The 13,565-nt window shown below is 38.5% G+C and overlaps 1 protein-coding gene across 1 annotated transcript; it reads left to right on the top strand.

Moving 5' to 3' along the window:
- Window positions 1-270: 270 nt before the first annotated feature.
- Window positions 271-3,723, top strand: LOC127101650 (uncharacterized). Its single transcript, XM_051039119.1, has 4 exons — window positions 271-905; window positions 2,044-2,327; window positions 2,421-2,648; window positions 2,860-3,723. The coding sequence occupies exons 1-4, from the start codon at window positions 470-472 to the stop codon at window positions 3,343-3,345; spliced, it is 1,434 nt and encodes a 477-aa protein (XP_050895076.1). The 5' UTR covers window positions 271-469; the 3' UTR covers window positions 3,346-3,723.
- Window positions 3,724-13,565: the final 9,842 nt, after the last annotated feature.

Genomic DNA, 13,565 nt, shown 5'->3' with positions numbered 1-13,565 from the left:
TCATTCAGAAATTGCTACCAAAAATGTGAACACCAAATATGAACACTTGTACATATTGGAATCAAAATCACAACCTGTCAAATTACATGGATTAACCCTGTGTGAGAGACCAGCAAACCATTAGTTTTTTTTTGTATTCGCACTACCTGACCTCATCTATTTCCGTTGACTTTTGACTTTTTGACTTATTATGTTAAATTGTACTGTAATGAACACTAGCATTATTTTTACTATATTTTCTACCATTTCATACAAAAACAGTCACATCCCTCATGCCAACTACACCTTCTAATATCTCCTTCAAGTTTCAACATTAACATCACTAATTCTAAAAAACAAAAAAACCATTCAACCATTTGTGCAATTTTCTTAACACACCCTCTCTCTCTCTCAACCATAACTAACATTTAATAACACCGCCATAATGCACCGACTTCAAATGTAAAGAAACAACAACAACAGCAAAAACATGACCATGGACCGAACATCATCACAGGGAAGTTCACCAGACTCACCATCACGCGCCACAAAAGTATTATCCATCGAATGTTTCAGAGGAACTTCCAAATCCGATGAATGGACCGGCGACATGCTACAAACCGGCGATATAGTTGAAGAGCTCCGACTCGGAGGCTCAGCCAACTCACTGATTCGGTTTAAATCGCCTTTTAAGAACGGTATGAGCGGTGTTAATAAGATCCTTCAAGAAGCGTATAAGAAAAAAAACAGTTCTATCCTTGTTCGAGTTCGTCGTGGAATTGATGTGTTCGCTGAGTTGCAGGCTTGTATTGTTCCTAATGATGTGTCTGGGAATAAGAAGTGCTATGTTCTTAGGTCTATTACTGATCCTAATTATCTTGTTGGCTTTTTGGATCGAACTGAAGCTGAGTGCTTCCAACTCCAAGGTATTATTAGTATTACTACTACTTAGTTTCACTTTCTTGCATGTTTAGATTGAATGAGTGATTCTGTTGTTAAATTACTTCCAAAAATCTAGAAACCAGGTATAAGGGTTTTGTACTTGCGGTGATTACAATAGTGGTGACCCTATATATAGTAGGTGGTCCGATAGCGGAAACATGATAGCTCTGACACCATGTTAAGAAAACTGTGGTTGTATCTAACGCATCTCTATAAAACCATTATCCGATGCGTGACTCTTAACGCAAAGCAAGAGATCTTTAGTCTTTAGTGATGAGATATGTAGAAAATGATGATTTAACCTAGTCTCCGGGATAGGTTTATATAGATAGTGTGATGGGTGATGCGTTGTCGATGACTTAGCAAAACGTGGCGAGTTTGCCCTTTCGATCGACACATGCCTCACCTTGCCTAACCTCTTTTTTGTCCTCTCCGTGCATCTCATGTCTGGAAGGTGAATGTGCTGAGGTTGTTGATAGTATGCGGGCTTCTGTCACAATATAACAGTCCACAATCCTCTAAGCACAAGCTCTGTAGGGATGAAATGGTTAAGGAAAGACATAACAGTCCAGATTTCTAATAGGATTTTGTTGATCTCCGCCCGTTAATTAATTAACGGGCACATGGTAGTTGCAACAGTTGGTCTTCTCTGGTACAATTTTTTCTTGCCGATGAAGATTAACTCATGTATAAAATAGTTTTAATTTTAATTTAATTTTTTGGTGAGTGAGATCTTACAACTAACAAGGTACTGCGTTTTTTTCTTCTTCTGGTTAGATAGTAAGTAGCATAGATCCCAGGTCCCCCTCTCATTTGCCAAAACCACACCGTTACCCTTTTTTTTACCACATAGTACATGTACTTGTCTCAGTCTCACACAAATGTGAGGGACACATCTTCCTACTTTTAGTATTAGTAGGGATAAAGCTCATTAAAAGCTCATGAATATTGTTACCGACACCACACTAACATGTATAACTATGTTTAATCACTTCTATTTTCATAAATTTACTGTATGTATGTTTCATTGTTTGCTAGTTGTTCATTTGTTCAGCAATGGTTACTTATTATGACTTATGATATCTTTATTTAATGTGTAAATGATAAAACTGTTCTTTTCAGCTACAAGGACCAGTAGGATGGTAAATGAGCTAACACAAACCCGAATACAAGATGGATTTGTCTCGTATCCTTGGGAGAGGAGGATGCAGGAGTTGCTATCAGTTCCCAATTCAAGCAACTTTCTTTCCATATTACTTCTTCCCAAAGTTTCAGATAGGGTAGCTTCTCGCTACAATGACGTGGAGGACACACTAGCCAGAGCTAACGCATGGCTTAATGCAGCTCAAGGTTCAGGGGTCCCTATTGTCTTTATGAATATTCAAACCGAGTCTTTACTTACCAAGGTAAACCATAAACTCCTTGACCATTTTATTGTTCGAACACTGTCCTTATAGACTTTGTCTGTGATAACTCTAGTTTGTTGTCTTGTATGACAGATATCTGGAGAGACTGCTTCTTCCACTGTAAACACAGGGTCCTTATCCGACTTATGCAACATTGCAAATGCAAGCCTTTATGGTTTCGAAGATTATCACGGAGTAGACATTGGTGTTGTTAGAGCAATTCGACTATGGTATGCTCCAATGGGAGGAGAGTTCTCAATAGAGATAAAACTAAGAGACGATGACTCAAAGCTTGGCTTTTCGATTAGTCGTACAGAAGAGGTTTCTCTCTCTCTTGGATCTTGCATGCATGCTATGGAACATTTACATAGACACCAACACCAAACACAACACTAACGCTGATAATAAAATTGTCTGTTACTAATAGAGTCTTCAATCTAATGTGTCGGTCGTACTACGAAGCACACACGTGCTTATGTTAAAGACAGTCTTTATTGTTGAATGTTTGATCTAATAATTTTGTGATCAACAGGGTTTTATATTCATCTCATCATCAGTTACTGATGAAGGTAAAGAAAGTTCACCAGCCACACGGTCAGGTCTAAGCAAACTATACAAACAAGCAACAGAAACTTCAAGGCTGTTAGTAGTTTCAAGGCTTTCAAATCAAAGAGTCCTTCCATGGATGGTTTCATCAACAGGAGCAATTCGATGTTACGACACAGTTTCATTGAGCCAGAAACTCTCTTTACACCGACACACTAAAGTTCCTATTCTCCTACATGTCTTCCTTTGGGACAGAGCAACGACTACTTCAAATGTAGAAAGTACAAAATCAAGACCCTTATCTCCATCTGTGTTACCATTACCATCTGAAGTTCAATCCCGTGAAGGTTCTGATTCAGGTGATATCAATACCAGTGATAGTTCTCAGCCTATGCAGCTTGAGAAAGACACAGCCGGGGACGTCTCATTCAGATTCCAGGACTTCTCCTTGTCCTCCACCAACTGGGTATGAACACGATGATACACAAGATTGTAACGAACGTAAGTACCTTGATGTACATACAAGATGATATGCTAGATTGCTTTTAGAATTTCTTAATTTTATTTTTTGAGTAGGGATAATTAGTGAGTGTTACTACGTGAATGAGTGTGACTGCTATTTGAATACTACAAAGAAAGTTTGTGCTTAGTAGGGACTACTGGTTTGAAAGACGCAATAAATTCAACTTTGAAAATGGTTGGTCTGTCGGCGCCTGCAATATGAGAATACTACTACTACTATAATAGAGGAGAGAGGGTTTCTGAAAAGAAAGGCTTGTTGATGTTGAATGCTAAGAATACTTTACAGAGTCAATGACAATACTTGGGCCTACGAGCTGCTTCTAGTCAATAGTTTTGAACTTATTTTGAAAGAATGGCTTTATGAACCAACGGTTATCTAAACTCTTCAAACTAATTTATTACAAAAAGTTTAAGTAAGTTGTTTATTTAAGCACAATCATAATAAACATAGATTGATTCAATAAGTAATAATTCAGCTCAGATTTCACAAGGACATTAGTCCTCGAATCTCACCAGTGTCATGATGATATGTTTGGATTAGTTTTTCCATTGGTAAAATCGCATTCTAAAAGTGTTTGAACGTTAGTTAAAGGGATGATGATTCTCTGCCGCTAGATTTAACACATTCACACATTTAGAGTATTGGTAACCATTTGATAATGATTGGACAATTCATATTCAATTTTTATTGGGGGAAGTGTGAGAGATGAAATTACTTCAAGTAATTAAGTGGTAGTTAGTATTGTTACAAAGTTAACTAACTTCTAAATGAACTAGCTAGTATACATAGCATCTTATCATATGTAAAGATTGATAATAATCATACAAGTGAAGCATAGCTTTAGCAAGCGTATCTTGCACTTTCTTTTTTATCTCTTTAATCTCATTATGAACTACGATTCAAAATATCAATCGCTTAGACGGATTTGATTTCCACTACACATTAAACTTCAACTACACTATCAGAAAATTTTAGAGAAATTTGAAGATTCATCATTGTCGCCATTGTTGAAGGTTAAAGTTTCACAGAAGTTGCACTGAATTGCAAAGTTTCATAGAAATTTGAAGGTTTTGTTCCTGATAATTGCATTGATTCTTTAATTGAGAGTTTATGAGAAACATCAATGGCGAACCTAGATCATTCATTAAATCTTGGAGTGCAATCATCGTCTCCAGCTGTTTAAACATCACAAATCGTCACATCTCCATATCTTTTTTCAGGTGTTTCAAATGCACCAAAGTTATCCATAAAGTTGTAAGATAACAACTTGTTGATGTGGAATCAGTAGGTAGAAGGAGTTATTCTTTCACACAAACTTTATAAAATGGTTGGGAATCCTTAAATACCACTGATGTTCAAGACTGAACATGATTGAATTTCCAACGTTGTTTCTGAAAACTACGAGTCATGGATCATGCTCTTTTTACATGATTAGTATCCACAATCTCTGAAAGAGTCTTACCACGAGTAATGTCTTGCAAACATGCATTTGAAGTCTAGGATAAATTGCATAAATACTATAACTCGCATATTAAGGCTCGTGTTCACCAGCTCAGGTCAGAGTTGAAGACAAGCAAGAAAGGTAATAGATCAGTTTCTGAAAACGTTCTTCGCATTCACACTATTATAGATTCTCTTCTTACTATAGGGGATCCAATATCTGAGCGAGACTAGGTTGGTGTCATTCTTCAAGGACTGCCTGAAGAATACAACATGTTCATTATGATGTTGCATAGCAAGGGGGCCCGTGGACATCTTGTTGTATAGGCACTCTTGTATGTTTAAGAGGCTATGTTGGACAAGTACAAACAAGAACTAGTTACCCTAGAGCTATCATGTTTAACCATTTATGTTAAGATTCCACCACTCCTCAAATACATATGGCTCTGGACTAAAAATATTTCGAAATGAAACAAAATCGGATAATATGATAGTTTCTTGTAAAAGAAAAATATCTATGCACAAAACTGTCCCATTGGGTGTGTCAATTTGTTCACAAGTGTTTTTAACGGACAATCACGAGTTTGAAAGTCCGGGAGATTAACTCGAAAAACCTTGAAATTTTTTTAGAACAATTATGTGTAAAAACATTTACAATATATATATATATATATTGAATTTAACACATTCAGTATCGGTAACCGTTTGATAATGATTGGAAAATTCATATTCAATTTTTATTGGGGAAGTGTGAGAGATGAAATTACTTCAAGTAATTAAGTGGTAGTTTGTATTGTTACAAAGTTAGTTAGCATAGTTAGCATGGTTGTGAAGATAGTTAAGAGTGTATAACTAACTTCTACACGAACTAGCTAGTATATATAGGATCTTATCATATGTAAAGATTGAGAATAGTCATACAAGTGAAGCATATCTTTAGAAAGTGTATCTTGCATTTTCTTTTTCATCTCTTTAATCTATTATAAATTATGATTCAAACTCTAACATGATATCAATCGTCTAGAGGGATTTGATTTCCATTACACATTAATCTTCAACTGTACTGAATCGGAAAGTTTTAGAGAAATTTGAAGATTCATCATTGTCGTCATTGTTGAAGGTTAAAGCTTCAGAGAAGCTGCACTGAATCGCAAAGTTTCATAGAAACTTTAAGGTTTTGTTCGTGATAGTTGCATTGGTTCTTCAATTCAGAGTTTATTAGCACCATAAATGGCGGACCTAGACCATTCATTAAATCTTGGAGTGAAATCATCGCCTCCATCTTCTTAAACATCACAAGTCGTCACATCTCCATCTCTCTTTTCAGGTGTTTCGAACGCATTTGCACCAAAGTTATCCATAAAGTTGTAAGATAACAACTTCTGGATGTTGAATCAGCAGGTATAACAGGTTATTCTTTCACACGAACTTTATAAAATGGTTGGGAATCCTCAAATACCACAAATGTTCAAGACTGAACATGATCGAATTTCCAACGTCGTTTCTGAAAACTACGAGTTTTGGATCATGCAAGATCATGCTCTTTTTACATGGTTAGTATCCACAATCTCTGAAGGAGCCTTACCACGAGTAATGTCTTGCAAACATGCATTTGAAGTCTAGGGTAAAGTGCATAAACACTATAACTCGCAGATTAAGGCTCGTGTTCACCAGCTCAGATCAGAGTTGAAGACAATCAAGAAAGGTAATATATCATTTTCTGAAACGTTCTTCGCATTCATACCATTGTAGATTCTCTTCTTACTATAGGGGATCCAATATCTGAGCGAGACTAGGTTGGTGTCATTCTTCAAGGACTGTCTGAAGAATACAACATATTCATTATGATGCTGCATAGCAAGGGGGGGGGGGGTCGTGGACATCTGTAACACCCCAAATATTGTTAGAGTAATTTAAATACTATTTAATATGATTATTGGAAGGTAAAAGGAATTATTAAATAATATCGGGAATTATTATTATTATTATTATTATAGGTGTTATTTATTTTAATAATAATAATTAAATAATAAAATAAATGGAATATGAAGAGTGGAAGGGTAAAAGTGGAAATTTGATAAGAGGCCAAAGGGAGAACTCAGAGTGTTTTCACGTATTTTGCCTCAGAGTCAGAAAAAGGGGGAAACGCTGAAGAGGAAGAGAAGAAAGAGGAAAAAGGCCAAAGATTGCTCAGAACTTCCTTCAATCCAAAGAGGTAAGGGGTCTGAACCTTATTAAACAATAATATGCTGAAAATAGTGAAATATTGGATGAACGAAATTGGGATTTTAATCGAAGGAATTCGTAGAAATTATATGCAATGATGTTAGGATTTGTGAAATCGAATAGGAAACTAATTGTATTAGATGATATGAGTGATTTTGTGCGAAATTTGGACTGTGGAAGGATGCATTTGGATAGATCTCGTAGCAGAGAAAGCCATTGCAGATCTGGAAATCTGGTTTCTGGTCATACGCGTATGGCACTAGGCAATACGCGTATGAGATGGCTGGTACGCGTATGGCACTAGGCAATACGCGTATGGATGAGGAAGATGATGTTTTGAACGTGTTTTGGTCTCTGTTGGTACGCGTATGGGAATGTGATACGCGTAGCATACGCGTATGGACATGGGCAATACGCGTATGGAATTGGTCAGGCGTGGGCAATACGCGTATGGGCATAGACATTACGCGTATGGGCAGAATTGTGGTCTTTCCTGGACTGTGGTTGAGCAGTTTTTATTGTTTAGGCTGAGCGAGATAACTTAGCTGATGCATGGTATACGAGGGATCATTTCCCGTTGCTTTGAGTGGTATAGATATTAGTAGAGTGTGATAATACTGTGTTTGATTATGTGGCATGATGTGATATGCTTTTGTGATAGAATGTGTTAATGATGATGATAACATGACTATATGATGCTGGTGTTGCTATGTTGATTATGATGCATGCTTGGTGTGCATGCATTCATGAAAGGCCGATGCCTAGTGATGAACGGACTGAGTTCCGATGATGTTGTTGACTCCGGGCTTGTTGAGAGGCTTGGTTCCTTGCGGGGAACTCGGATTCTATGGTGATGAATCTGGGAGTGGTGATCCTGTAGTTGGTCACAAAATGGGTATACCGAGTCGTGTTGAGTCATGCATGGGTGTGTGCATTGCATTTGATATGTTGTTTTGTTGATGTTCATGAATATGTTGATTATGATGATTATGATGAGCTGTGTTAGCATCTGTGAAATATATTTATGTTTATATTTCTGTCGTTATATTATTATTTAATAATGTAATTCTCACCCCTTCTGCATGTGTTTATGTTCATCTATGATGAGCAATGTGCAGATAAAGAGGAGTAGCTATTGTTGAGGTTTGAAGAATAAGTGTAGAGTTATTCTACAGAGTCGAGTCAAATGCTCTGGTCATGTGACACCGGGGTTATGGGATTCGATAGATAATTGATTATTATTTACGTTGTTTATGATGACTAACATGTTGAGATGTTTTGTTGAGATAATGTTGAACCATTATTATGAATTGTTATATGATGAATGATAATATTAATGTTGTTGTCCGCTGCGAAGTTTTAATAAAATAAATAATATGTTTTATGTTGTGATGCGATAATTGTTATGTTGTAAGAAATGTAAACTCTTCTACATGTTGTACTCTGATAATCTATTTAAATATGTCGTTTGGGTAGAAGGGTGTTACATTAGTGGTATCAGAGCATAGTCAGTCCAGTCGAGTCATAATGTGATGTTTTCCCTGATGATCGATTAGTGTAAATGACACTGTCGATATTTAACGGTTGTGGTGGTGTTGTGCAGAGTATGGCTGGAGAAAATGACCGTGTGATTGCTGAGGCTTTGGCTGTTATGGCGCAGGCTATGCAGGCGCAGCAGAATCCGCCGGTCGACGAGTTTAAGAATTTGGGAAGGTTTCTGAAGAATAACCCTCCTACATTCAAGGGGCGCTATGATCCAGATGGTGCTCAGATTTGGCTGAAGGAAATTGAGAAGATTTTCCGGGTGATGACGTGTACTGAAGCACAGAAGGTGCAGTTTGGTACGCATATGTTATCTGAAGAGGCTGAAAACTGGTGGGATAACACTCGCCAGAGAATTGTAGTACCAGGTGCTGAGATGACTTGGGAAAGGTTCAAGGCGGCCTTTCTGGAGAAATATTTTCCTGCTGATGTGCGATGTAAGAAGGAGATGGAATTTCTGGGACTGAAGCAGGGTAACATGTCTGTTGCTGATTACGCTTCGAAGTTTGAGGAGCTGGTGCAGTATTGTCCTCATTATAATAATGCTGATGCTGAGGAATCCAAGTGTGTCAAGTTTGAGAACGGGTTGCGTCCTGAGATCAAACAAGGCATTGGTTACCAGGAGATTCGTAGGTTTCCTACGCTGGTTAATAAGTGCAGGATATTTGATGAAGATAGCAAGGCTAGGACTGCTCATTACAAGAGTCTTAGTGAGAAGAAGAATAAGGATCGTGGTAGCCCTTATGCATCTCCGAATGGTAAAGGTAAGCAGAAAGTGGTAGATGAGAAGAAGCCAAGTGGAGGAGGATCTCCCATAGCTGGTAAATGTTTCAAGTGTGGCGAGCCAGGCCACCGTGCGGATAGCTGTACCAAGAAAGTGCTGAGATGTTTCCGATGCGGTCAGGCTGGTCATAGAGTTACGAAATGTAAGGATGCTGGTCCGACATGTTTTAATTGTGGCGAGAAAGGCCATATCAGTTTGCAGTGCTCGAAACCGAAGAAGGCGGCTACTATAGCTCATACTACTGGTAGGGTATTTGCTCTGAGTGGGGCTGAAGCTCCTAAAGAAGATAATCTGATTAAAGGTACTTGCTTGATTAATAATGTTGAATTGCTTGCTATTGTTGACACTGGTGCTACTCATTCGTTTATTTCGTATGAGTGTGCGACCAGGATTGGTGTGATTATGTCGTCCCTAGGCGGAAGTATGGTGATAGATACTCCTGCTAATGGTTCTGTGAAGACTTCTGTTGTCTGTCGAGGTTGTCGTTTGACGATCTTTGAGAGAGAGTTCGTAGTTGATTTGGTGTGCTTACCCTTGCACCAAATTGATATTATTCTGGGAATGAATTGGCTAGAATTCTATGGCGTGTTTATCAACTGCTATAGTAAGACGGTGTGGTTTTCTGAAGTTGGTGAGAATGATGAGGCAAGATTTCTATCTGCTAGGCAGGTGGGGGATTTTGTGAAAGATGAAGCTCAGATATTCGCTTTATTTGCGTCTCTGCACGCGGATAAGAAAGTGGTAAGTGTAGATTTGCCTGTTGTCTGTGAATTTCAGGATGTGTTTCCGGAGGATGTAAGTGATTTACCTCCAGAACGTGAAGTAGAATTTGCCATTGACTTAGTACCAGGTACGAGTCCAGTGTCGATGTCTCCTTATAGAATGTCGGCGACTGAATTAGTTGAATTGAAGAAGCAACTAGAAGAATTGCTTGAGAAGAAGTTTGTGCGTCCAAGTGTTTCTCCTTGGGGTGCACCAATATTGTTAGTGAAGAAGAAAGAAGGTACGATGAGGTTGTGTGTCGATTATCGGCAGTTGAATAAGGTGACTATCAAGAATCGGTATCCATTGCCGAGGATTGATGATTTGATGGACCAGTTGGTTGGAGCTCATGTTTTCAGTAAGATTGATTTGCGGTCGGGTTATCATCAGATCCGAGTGAAGTCAGATGATATTGCGAAGACTGCTTTCCGTACGAGGTATGGTCATTATGAATACACTGTGATGCCGTTCGGTGTGTCTAATGCTCCAGGTGTGTTTATGGAATATATGAATCGTATATTTCATCCGTACCTTGATAATTTTGTTGTGGTGTTCATAGATGATATATTGATATATTCTAAGACGGAAGAAGAGCATGCAGGACATCTGAGAATTGTTTTGCAGGTGTTAAGAGAAAAGAAATTATATGCAAAGTTATCTAAATGTGAGTTCTGGTTGAAGGAAGTGAGTTTCCTTGGCCATGTGATTTCGAGTGGTGGGATTTCTGTTGATCCGGCTAAAGTTGATGCTGTATTACAGTGGGAGACTCCGAAGTCTGCTACTGAGATACGCAGCTTTCTGGGGTTAGCTGGTTATTATCGCAGATTTATTGAGGGCTTCTCTAAGTTGGCATTGCCGTTGACGCAGTTGACTAAGAAGGGTCAAGTGTATGTGTGGGATGCCGCTTGTGAAGCGAGTTTTGTTGAGTTGAAGAGGCGGTTGACCAGTGCTCCAGTGTTGATCTTGCCTAATCTTGGTGAGTCCTTCATTGTCTATTGTGATGCTTCTTTGATGGGTCTTGGTGGTGTTTTGATGCAGAATGGTAAAGTTGTAGCTTATGCTTCTAGACAGTTGAAAGTTCATGAGAGGAATTATCCTACGCATGATCTAGAACTTGCAGCTGTTGTATTTGTGTTGAAAATGTGGAGACATTATCTGTATGGTTCCAGGTTCGAAGTGTTCAGTGATCACAAGAGTCTGAAGTATCTGTTTGATCAGAAAGAGTTAAATATGAGGCAGAGAAGGTGGTTAGAATTACTGAAGGATTTTGACTTTGAATTGAGTTATCATCCCGGTAAGGCTAATGTAGTTGCAGATGCGCTGAGTAGAAAGTCTCTACATATGTCTATGATGATGGTTCGGGAGCTTGAGTTAATTGAACAGTTCCGTGATATGAGTTTGGGTTGTGAAGTTTCCGCTGATAGTGTAAAGTTGGGTATGCTGAAGTTGACTAGTGGAATTCTGGAAGATATTCGGAATGGTCAGCAAGTTGATGTCGCTCTAGTTGATCATATTACTATGGTTAACCAGGGTAATGGTGGTAATTTTGAGATTGATGAGAATGGCATCCTGCGATTTAAAGGTAGAGTTTGTGTTCCTGAGGTGTCTGAATTGAAAAAGAGTATTCTTGAAGAGGGCCATAGGAGTGGATTGAGCATCCATCCAGGTGCAACTAAAATGTATCAAGATTTGAAGAAGTTGTTTTGGTGGGCTGGTATGAAAAGAGATGTTGCTAAGTTTGTGTATGCCTGTTTGACTTGTCAGAAGTCAAAAATTGAACATCAGAAACCGGCAGGTATGATGCAACCTTTGAAGATTCCTGAATGGAAGTGGGATAGCATTTCCATGGATTTTGTGACGGGATTGCCGAGGACGACGAAAGGTAATGATTCTATTTGGGTGATTGTGGATCGATTGACTAAGTCGGCGCATTTCTTGCCGATGAAGATTAATCACTCTTTAGAGAAGTTGGCAGAGTTGTATATTGAGGAGATAGTGAGGCTGCATGGTATTCCATCCAGTATTGTGTCTGATAGAGATCCCAGATTTACTTCTAGATTTTGGGAAAGTTTGCAGAAAGCGTTGGGAACTAAGTTGAGGTTGAGTTCAGCTTATCATCCTCAGACTGATGGTCAGACCGAAAGAACTATCCAATCCTTGGAGGATTTGTTAAGAGCTTGTGTGTTGGAGCAAAGTGGTTCTTGGGATAGTTATTTGCCGTTGGTGGAGTTTACTTATAATAATAGTTTTCATGCTAGTATCGGTATGGCTCCATATGAAGCATTGTATGGTAGGAGGTGTAGAACTCCATTGTGTTGGTATGAATCAGGTGAGAGTGTTGTACTCGGACCTGAGATTGTGCAGCAGACGACTGAAAGGGTTAAGATGATTCAGGAGAAAATGAAGATTTCTCAGAGTCGTCAGAAGAGTTATCATGATAACAGGAGAAAGGCACTTGAGTTCCAAGAGGGAGATCATGTGTTCTTGAGAGTTACTCCGACGACAGGTGTGGGTAGAGCTTTAAAGTCTAAAAAGCTTACTCCGAGGTTTGTGGGTCCGTATCAGATTTTGAAGAGGGTTGGGGAAGTGGCGTATCAGATAGCTTTACCGCCGTCGCTTTCTAATCTGCATGATGTGTTTCATGTATCTCAGTTGAGAAAATATATTGCGGATCCTTCGCATGTTGTTCAGTTGGATGATATCCAGGTGAGGGATAATTTGACCGTTGAGGTGTTGCCAATTCGGATAGATGACCGAGAAGAGAAGACCCTGAGAGGTAAGAAGATTGCTCTAGTGAAAGTTGTTTGGGGAGGTCCAGCTGGTGAGAGCTTGACTTGGGAGCGTGAAGATCAGATGAAGGAGTCGTATCCGACTCTATTTGCTTGAGGTATGTTTTCGAGGACGAAAACTTCTAAAGTGGGGGAGAGTTGTAACACCCCAAATATTGTTAGAGTAATTTAAATACTATTTAATATGATTATTGGAAGGTAAAAGGAATTATTAAATAATATCGGGAATTATTATTATTATTATTATTATAGGTGTTATTTATTTTAATAATAATAATTAAATAATAAAATAAATGGAATATGAAGAGTGGAAGGGTAAAAGTGGAAATTTGATAAGAGGCCAAAGGGAGAACTCAGAGTGTTTTCACGTATTTTGCCTCAGAGTCAGAAAAAGGGGGAAACGCTGAAGAGGAAGAGAAGAAAGAGGAAAAAGGCCAAAGATTGCTCAGAACTTCCTTCAATCCAAAGAGGTAAGGGGTCTGAACCTTATTAAACAATAATATGCTGAAAATAGTGAAATATTGGATGAACGAAATTGGGATTTTAATCGAAGGAATTCGTAGAAATTATATGCAATGATGTTAGGATTTGTGAAATCGAATAGGAAACTAATTGTATTAGATGAT

Source organism: Lathyrus oleraceus, chromosome 7 (genome assembly GCF_024323335.1).
Source record: "Lathyrus oleraceus cultivar Zhongwan6 chromosome 7, CAAS_Psat_ZW6_1.0, whole genome shotgun sequence".
Taxonomy (NCBI): domain Eukaryota; kingdom Viridiplantae; phylum Streptophyta; class Magnoliopsida; order Fabales; family Fabaceae; genus Lathyrus; species Lathyrus oleraceus.
The sequence above is the reverse complement of the archived record's forward strand: the minus strand, read 5'-3'. Positions and strand labels throughout refer to the sequence as shown.